Source organism: Cucumis sativus, chromosome 2 (assembly GCF_000004075.3).
Source record: "Cucumis sativus cultivar 9930 chromosome 2, Cucumber_9930_V3, whole genome shotgun sequence".
Classification (NCBI taxonomy): Eukaryota; Viridiplantae; Streptophyta; class Magnoliopsida; order Cucurbitales; family Cucurbitaceae; genus Cucumis; species Cucumis sativus.
Window position 1 is genome coordinate 24,063,552 of NC_026656.2, and position 9,965 is coordinate 24,073,516.

The 9,965-nt window shown below is 33.4% G+C and overlaps 1 protein-coding gene across 3 annotated transcripts; it reads left to right on the forward strand.

The window, feature by feature from the left end:
- Nucleotides 1-342: 342 nt before the first annotated feature.
- On the forward strand, nt 343-4,060 carry LOC101207291 (ABC transporter F family member 4). Of its 3 annotated transcripts, none has more exons than XM_011651746.2 (2): nt 343-544; nt 1,523-4,060. In XM_011651746.2, the coding sequence occupies exon 2, from the start codon at nt 1,532-1,534 to the stop codon at nt 3,710-3,712; it is 2,181 nt and encodes a 726-aa protein (XP_011650048.2). In that variant the 5' UTR covers nt 343-544; nt 1,523-1,531; the 3' UTR covers nt 3,713-4,060. The 3 variants fall into 3 exon arrangements, with proteins under 3 accessions (XP_011650048.2, XP_004151853.3, XP_031736813.1); XM_004151805.3 differs by having other exon boundaries at nt 396-553; XM_031880953.1 differs by having other exon boundaries at nt 396-544; nt 1,520-4,060.
- The last annotated feature ends 5,905 nt before the right edge of the window (nt 4,061-9,965 follow it).

Consider the following 9,965-nt stretch of genomic DNA (forward strand, 5'->3'; position numbering starts at 1 on the left):
TAAATTGTTTACCATGGTTCTTCTAAATAAAGAAAACTTTATAGGTCTATTTTAATAGGTCCGATTACACTACTACCTATTTTAGTAGCTCAATTACATAAATGATTTAATAGAATATGATATTTTTAAAAAATAAAAGAAAAACCAATATCAAATATCGTATAGACTTCTAAACCATATTTTTAAATATATTATAAATATAACAAATAATTAGTAATCGGTTTTTAGAAGGCTATTGAACATTATCAAATATATTATTGGTATTTAAATTTGCTATTTTTACAATTTAAATAATAAAACTTAATTTTGTTTTTCTATTTTTCAAGAACCCTTTAAAAAATTTAAGAAATTACATAATTTATTTTCTCAAAATGGTTTTTACATTAAAGAAAAAAACCCCAAATCTTCAACTAAGGTAGGACAACCTTTCCATGTTTGTGCACCATCTCGATGATAGACGCAACCCTCAGCGAAGTGAGGGTTTGATCTAAACCTAGATTCGTCAGAAATCCACTCCCTCACCGCCGAGAAGCTTCAAAATTCGGTAACTCCCGTATGCCCCAACACCTTTCTCTAGTCTTATGCAATATTTGTGACCGAAACCTTCAAATTTCAAAACTCATTGTCTTAAAAAAAATCGGTACTTCCTGTATTTGAGAACTGAAACCTTCAGTTTATTATTCTGTTTTGCGTAACTTCGAGGTTGAAATCAATACTTATATTCTATATATTTGTCTGTATTCCTAGATATATAAATCAAAATGTTATACGTATTGGTAATATCGATACTTATATTCCCTATATTTGTATTTCTAGATATGTAAACCATAATGTGTTATATGTATCGGTAGTATTGCTAATATTCGTCATTATATTTGTGTTATGTAATGTAGTAATACCGCTGGTAGAAATGGGTATATAGGTCCAATTGAAAGGGGCGAATGGACACAAAACAAATGCATATATTGTTATTGCTCACACATATGCATGGGAGATTTTTGTTACCTGTTTACACATTTTGTAGATGAGGCTATATGAATAAAATACATTTGAGATCGGTATCATATGTACTGTATATAATGTTATATACAGGCATATATATATTATATGGCTAATATCTGTATGTTATATGGGTTGAATTTTTTTCACTAAAATATCTAACATGTAATGTGGTAATATGATTAATATATAGGTATATGACTAGAATGTGCAATATGGTTATATGATTAATGTACAGATTACCACTTGCGAAATAATGTAACTTTAAAAAATCATTGGAAATATAACATAGTATATGTATTATGGGTTATGCTCATCTATCCCTCGAAAAAAAGTTGATCAATACTAATCACCCGAAGTGATCTTATTGTTTTTAACCTTTATGATGATTTCACTTTTTATGTCATCCTTGTGTTGCAGAAAATAGATGTTCAATCTTATTACTAGACTATGAGTTAGATATGATCAACTCATGTTTGATGGTTATTGATCTATGCTAGATAACTTTTTTTCCAACTAGCAGGTTAATTCAATGGGACGGAAGAAAACTGAAGAAGGTGGTGGAAACGCCAAAGTCAAGCCTGGTAAAGATGTTTCTGGGAAGAGAGAGAAGCTTTCGGTGTCAGAAATGCTTGCCAGTATGGATCAGAAATCAGATAAACCGAGAAAAGGATCTTCATCGTTGGGTGGTGGTGCTAAACCACAAGCAAAAGCTCCAAAAAAGGTTGCAGCTTACACCGATGGCATTGATCTCCCTCCCTCAGATGATGAGGAAGAAGAAATTGTGTCTGATGGGGAGCAACAGAGTACCAGTTCCCAGAAACGGCTACCCTGGCAGGACAGGGCTGAGTTGAAGCCTTTGGAGGTGGCTGTAAGTGATAAAGAGTTGAAGAAACGAGAGAGGAAAGATATGTTTGCTGCCCATGCTGCAGAACAGGCCAGGCAAGAAGCTCTAAAAGATGACCATGATGCTTTCACTGTTGTAATTGGCAGTCGAGCTTCGGTTCTTGATGGTAATGATGAAGCTGATGCAAATGTCAAAGACATTACAATTGATAATTTTTCTGTCTCGGCTAGAGGGAAAGAACTTTTAAAAAATGCATCAGTGAAGATATCTCATGGGAAGAGGTATGGTTTAGTTGGGCCTAATGGTATGGGAAAGTCCACACTATTAAAACTCCTTGCTTGGAGGAAGATACCCGTCCCTAAAAATATTGATGTTCTTTTGGTTGAACAAGAGGTGGTTGGTGATGATAGAAGTGCACTTCAAGCGGTTGTTTCTGCTAATGAGGAGCTGGTCAAGCTTCGACAAGAAGTTGCTGATTTGCAGAATTCTGATGGTGGCCAAGATCAAAATGATGATGATGATGCTGGAGAGAGGCTTGCTGAGTTATATGAAAAGCTGCAGCTCTTGGGATCAGATGCAGCTGAGGCTCAAGCTTCCAAAATTCTTGCTGGACTGGGTTTTACCAAGAATATGCAAGCACGACCCACCCGTTCATTTAGTGGTGGATGGAGAATGAGAATTTCATTGGCTCGGGCTCTTTTTGTTCAGCCAACACTTCTGTTACTAGATGAACCCACAAATCATCTAGACCTTAGGGCTGTTCTCTGGTTGGAGGAGTACCTTTGTCGGTGGAAGAAAACTCTTGTTGTTGTGTCTCACGATCGAGATTTCCTCAACAGTGTTTGCAATGAAATTATTCATCTTCATGATTTTAGGCTTCATTTTTATCGTGGCAATTTTGATGGTTTTGAAAGTGGGTACGAGCAGCGTCGGAAAGAAATGAACAAGAAGTTTGAAATATATGATAAGCAGGTTAAAGCAGCTAAGAGGTCTGGAAGCAGGGCGCAACAAGAGAAGGTGAAAGACCGAGCAAAATTTGCTGCTGCTAAGGAAGCCTCAAAGAACAAGTCCAAGGGAAAGGTTGATGAGGATGAGCCCCTGCCAGAGGCCCCTAGAAAGTGGAGAGACTACAGTGTAGAATTCCATTTCCCTGAACCCACTGAACTCACCCCACCTTTATTGCAGTTGATTGAAGTAAGCTTTAGCTATCCAAATAGGGAAGATTTTAGACTTTCTGATGTTGATGTGGGTATTGATATGGGAACGCGGGTTGCTATAGTTGGGCCCAATGGAGCGGGGAAATCTACTCTTCTGAACCTGCTAGCAGGTGATTTAGTACCAACAGAAGGTGAAGTACGTAGGAGTCAGAAGTTAAGGATTGGGAGGTACTCGCAACATTTCGTAGACCTTCTGACAATGGAGGAAACACCAGTTCAATATCTTCTTCGTCTTCATCCCGACCAAGAGGGTCTAAGCAAGCAGGAGGCTGTTCGTGCTAAGTTGGGGAAGTTTGGACTTCCAAGCCACAATCACCTCACGCCAATTGCTAAACTATCTGGGGGCCAAAAATCCAGGGTTGTTTTTACCTCAATTTCCATGTCAAAGCCACACATATTACTGCTGGATGAACCAACGAATCACTTGGACATGCAGAGTATTGATGCACTTGCAGATGCCTTAGATGAATTCACCGGCGGAGTTGTTCTGGTTAGTCATGATTCACGACTCATTTCACGTGTCTGTGAGGATGAAGAAAAAAGTGAAATTTGGGTCGTCGAAAATGGCACTGTGGAGTTTTTCCCTGGCACTTTCGAGGAATACAAGGAAGAATTGCAAAAGGAGATTAAAGCTGAGGTTGATGATTAGTCAATTATCTTGATAAAGACGTTGGATTTTCAAGTAGCACGTTCTACTTCATCCTTTTTAGTTTCTAAGGTTCATTTTACATTTCAAGGATTCCGATCAATGTGTTCTAATTCTGTAATCCTTTGTACGTGAAGTACTTATAATTTGGGTTTGTACAATTAGAGAGAGAGTTGTCATGAGTTTTGCTGGAGTTACTACTGTAACATAGTCTATGAAAAATTTCACAGTGTTCAAAATTTCCTTCTCTATTAATGTCTCTATTAGTGCTCTCAGATTATATTTTCCCCTCCGGAAAATGTATGATGTAATACATTTTATTATTGAATATATTTTGTGTTATCTGACTAATAACTATCATAAAGCTTTTCTTTGGCTTTTGAACAAGGAGGCTTGCTTGGAATAAGGTGTGAACAATTAAACCCAGTCTATTGTCAAGACTTTGAGTATTGACAATACTAGACCAGGAGAAGAGAAAGCTACTCCTGAAGACCCGGGTCAGTAGCTTATACTCTCAGACTTCATATTTGGCTAGGGTTTCCCTAGAGAATTTGAAAACAATGGATTCAATGAGAACAAAGTTGTATTTTATGTCTTCAAATATGCGTTTGGTGGCAGATTCAAAAATTGGATTTTAGTTTTAGAAAATGTTTAAATGTGTTTAGTAAATTAGATTTTGTGAGAATTTGAGATAATGAGAGAATAAAGAAGTTAAATATGTGATTTTGCATTGTATCTTGATATAGCATTCAACTTTTCTTTGATATCATAAACTGTTCTTAGTGCTGTCAATTAATATTACACTGCCATGTGAGTGTTGTATTGTCCTGCATATGTGGTTAAGTTCTGAGTTTACGCTTAAGTTCTCATGAGTAGTATTAGTGCTAGTATGTCTTATGGGTTTTGAATTTGTGGAAGTACATGTGAACTAGTTTGGTTTTCATAAAGTTCATGTCGATCACATGTTTGGTTTCATTTTTCTATCTATAAAAATTGGCTCTTAATGGATACTGAATTTATGGAGTTAATTTGATGTGGTTCCAATTTTTATTTTAGCATTGAATTTACTGTTGGTAACTAAAGGAGAACCTATTTGAGTTAACTTTGGGTATTATCATGTGGATGTTTGAGTAAATCTGCATTTTTTAAAACTAATTTGGGTGTTTGCACTTTCTGTATTTTGATTGTGCTTTGGAGAAGACCCACCAAGCAAGAGATCCTTTGGAGACCTATCCAAAAGTTGAAAAAAATGTTACAATAGGAAAAAAGAAAGGATTCATCCATGCCAATAAGTTCAAGACATATGGGAAAGGTACACACAAATTTTACCGTGGCCGACTTGTACTAAATTACCAATACTACCTTTTTTCTTTTTCTTTTTTCACAAAGAACTGATTCCTGTTTGGAAATGTGTTCATGTGGGGTTGATAGTCTTTGGAATTTTCTTTAGTTTAAGAATATGATACTGATAGATGGAATTTTCTTTAGTTTAAGGACATGATATTGATAGATGGAAAGTAAATGAAGCAATTAAAGAGTCAATGCACTGTGCACACATATTAATTGAAGTTGTAGCACTTTCATGGTTCTAATTCGGACCTTGTTGGAATATTGGAAATGTTATCCTTGTGGTGTCATTGCCAAATGATATACCTTTTTTTTGCCAAATAATATACTTCAAGTAGGTAGCTTTTCTTTTTGTATGTTCTTGTATTATTTCATTATACTTGAAATTGGTAACCATTACTTATTATTTTTCTTACTAGATTTACACTTATGGATAAATCATGGATGCACAAGAGTACGTTATCCAAAGCCTACAAAGATAAGTTTGTTGGTGGTTTCCATGAGTTGCTTATGTGTATAAGTTTGTTATTTTATGTTTTATAGTTTGGATTCTTACTTTCTTTTTCTCCTAAACTGTTAGAGTTTAGAGGTTATGTTCAATTACATATTTTTTTAGGACTAGAATTAGTGACAAAATGAGGAAGCTTCGAGAGGTTGTCCCCAACATGGATAAGGTAAACTATGTCATTATTGATCATTATGAATGAATTTGGATCTTTCTTTTGTGGCATATTATTGAAAATTTTGTTATGCCTTGTGGTTCTTGTACTTCCTTGAATTCCATTTTTAGCGTTTGGCTGGAACTTTACTTTATGATTAATGAAGTCTAACATGTACTCAATTAGTTGAGTAATGGGGATAAAGTTTATGGTAATTTTACTTTTGCTCGATCATGTTGTCTTGGCTTTTGTAGCTTGTGGTTAAGGTATCTGAGCTATGATCTTAATATGGAATGAGACCTAAATGCAATTCGAGTTTGTTTGATGCTTTAACATGAGAATAAAGCTGCTTAATGTCGATGAAATGAATTAAGAAGCAAGATTTTTGTAAGATAGTGGAAATAATGCACACTTTCTACCGTTATATCGCTTTGATGAATGTCGGTTAAAAGTTGCCCTATAACTGTTGTTGTGATAGAAGAAATTTACTACGTTATTCTTCTCTTCTTGCAAATAGCATTCTTATGTACTAAAATTACAACCCAATTTTCTGAATTTCAAATTAGCTTCAATTTCAAGATTGTGTTCTCTTTTTATAGTTGATTTGATCTTACAAATGGCTAAATATTAAATAGAAGTAGAATATAACTAATGGTTTGTTTGAATTTAGTTTGATTAGTTGTTTGGGATTAGTTTGAGGGATATAAGACTAGCATGTTGGGGAAAACTTAATTGGCAAGTTTAGCCCATACCCATTCCCACCCCTATTCTTATCACAATTCCCTCAATCCAAATGGCTTCTTAGGATTTCCATTTTGCACTTGTTGGATTTGTGGCTTTTTGTATGGTTTTCCCAACTCTTGAAGTATTTGATAAAAGTGTCGCTTTGAGTTCATTTTAACTTGACACGTTGTCTATTGGATTTTGATTTTGTTTTAGGTTGTGGAATTCAAGTTCATATCTGAAGTGTAGATTATTCAACGCCATTGAGTTTCAGGCTCTTTTTAGTTTGTATCTCTTGTATAGTATTTTAATTGTTCAAACTCTTTTTTAGTAATAAAGTTTTTGTCTTTGTTGATGAATCCATTACTTGCTTTATGTTAAAACATTTGTATTTTAATAGAGTTACAACTCTTTGTCAGTGTTGTAATATTGCTGTGAGTGTATACATAAAATGTTATTTGTTTATATGGTCGACAAGATTGGAAATGTGTGGGTTGTATGCTATTTGTTTATATGGTTGACAAGATTTGTAATGTGTGGTTTGTTTAGTTTGTTGATGAATATTGTTTGTCTTATATATTTCAATGCAATCATTGGACCTCAAAATAGGTAATTGTAACATTTTTTTCTTTCTAAAAAGCACATACAAACTTTGACCCGCAGAACGTGTCAACCTTTACCGTTGTCAGTTTTTAGTGTTAAGAACTTTCATTCTATATGTAATAACTTTCATTTTATGTTCTTTATTTTATAATACGTTATCAGCATGAGTCTCTCCTACTTTAAAGATTCCGTAGAAATTGATTTTGATTCATGTTAAAAACATGTCAGAATTTTCTCCATAATTTTTAAGGTATTTAGAATTTCATTCAAATATGGTGAGTATTTTACTTTTAGTGATTTTGTCGTATATGTATATATTTGGTGTATTCATCATTGATCTTCTCATCACCATCATTATATTTTTTTGAATTTAGAAATAAAGTTCAAAGAATATGATTAGTACTCTACTTTAACCATATATATAAGTTATGTGTTTGCACAAAGATCGTTAAAATATATTGAGTATTAGATTTTACATTTGATTTAATAAAATTGTAAAACTAATGCATTTTACGTGAGCATTGAAACTGAAATCTTGAGTTGTGGCTTAAAAGACATTTATGAGTTTTTAAAGAAAATCTTTTAGGAATGTTACTTTGTATTTAAGTGAATTAGATCGTTTGTTTTTAAGTTTTTCGATCATATTTAATTTGTTTAGACATATACTTGTTGAATTCCAAACTAATTGCTGTAAATTTAGTTTTTTTTTTATTAATCAAGCTTATTCACATGTTGTATATGTGCATGAGTTTTTATCCCAATCTTTTTTGTTGAGAATAAACATTTCATGAATTACGGTTAAAAACTCAAATTGCTATAGTTTGTAATAACCTTTCGAATATGCACGTTCCCTTGATGCATGCAAGAGATTGATGTTATGTTTAAAAAGAACAAAATAAAAAGAAGTTTCAACTTGAACTATGTTGACCCTCTCAAACTACTTTAGTGTCTATGAAAAGGGATATAAGGCCATTCATTTCACAATAGCAACTCCCCTATCATTGACTGCATCACCATCTTTCAGTTACTATCATTTCACAGCAGCCTCCTTGGATTTCTTCTTAATGCTCCAAATCAGTTGCCTCAGGAACGTAAATTATTCTTCCGAGGAATAGCAACTCTAAGATATCTCTTCTCATGAAAGTGTGTATTGAAGAACGATATCATCTTGAAAAAGGGTGAATCATTCTACGGACATACTTGGAATTTGAAGGTTTATTCAAGTTCTTCTAGGTTGTATTTTCTAGCATTTCTTTCTTTATAATTGGTATAGTTATTTTATCTTCTTTTTCCAACCAAATGTACATTATAGGTATGATTCTTGATTTCATAGAGTTCATTATTTTGTCATTTATCTCGAGCTAAATTTATCTAGGAGATTGACAAGGTGGATGTCCCAAGGTTAACATGGTGTAAGCATAATATTACACTTCACACCCACTTGACGTATGCATTCTCTTCTTCGTTGAATTAATAGATTATCTTTGTTAAATTAAATTGGCCACTTAATTTAATAATTTAGTGAAGCTCTAGTGCTCAGAATAAGGTGCAACTAGAGGCATAAAGGGGATATGGGACTAGGATCCTAGAGGTAGGAGGATCTATCGCCTTGGAAAAATAAGAAACACCTTAGGATAAAAAAATTTAAGCTTGAATTAATATAAGAACCAGCCCTTCATAGAAACATTAGATAGTAGTTGCTTATACCTCCTAAGGAAATTGGACACCAAATCGAACAAGAGTATTATTCTATTCATGTGTATGATGCAACCACATCACTTAAGGCCTAGAACCTAAGAAACTGAAGCAATTGTTAACCCATATTCAAGAACCATTATTTACTATTTCTAATTTAAATTATATTCTATTCACAACACAATTCATCCTAAAAGTTGTCGCCAACACTTAGTTTACAGTCCTAAGGAAATTAAATTACAGTTAATTCTGTGGGTTTGATGCTTAGAATACTCTAAGATTATTACTTTTTCAATAGTGATGCTTGCACTTCGGCCTAACATATCTTTCTTATTACCGCTCATACACTTTTGATCGACAGTTAGATATCCGTAATTTTGTACATCGATAAACACAAATGTCTAATTATTCTAGTTAATTAACATAATTTTCAAAAGAAAAATGACCTTAAGAGAATTTTAATTGTACCTTTTCTTGTGGTATATACCTCACGAACTCATTGTAGGACATTGTTAACTAGGTCAGGTGTTATTGAACCGTGGGTTGATTCCATCACATATTTCTCTCTTTTTAGTCAATATGTATAAAAAATTCTTATCTTCAGCAATCCCTTTCACGATCGTCTATTGAACAACGATTGCATGAAACTTCTTACTCAACGAACTAAAGTCATGTGTTCCATTGATCTTCTCTATTTTGAACTTATTTGACTTCATTTTGATCAACCATTCTTCTTTTTTAAGGCTTTGATACCAATTGTTATGGAAGTTCACAAAGAAACACAACAAAATGATCACTGAAAAAGAAACATAGTGAAGATATAAAAGATATTGATATAGTATAGATTCGATTTCTCAATTCCACCATTGTTATACTAAAGAAATCTTACTTATTGTTTTACTATAAAGTCCGTAAAATAATCAAATAATATAATAAAAAGTGTAGAAGAAGTTAAAAATGAAAATTCCAAACCCATAAGATATGATACTTTTCATTAATCACATGTCAATGTCCAGATCTGAACTCATTATTCACATCATAAATGAGTATGGAATCTAATATTGGACTTCAAAATCATACTTTTCCCGCAAAGTTAATAAAATTAGGGGGAAAAAACGTTTCCTCAAATGTAGTGAGATGGAGAAACACCCTTTATGACTTGAAAGGAAAATCTTTTTCTTTTTAGCAATCAACAAAAAGGGAAGTTTGAAAGAGCGTCCAAGGGCCAA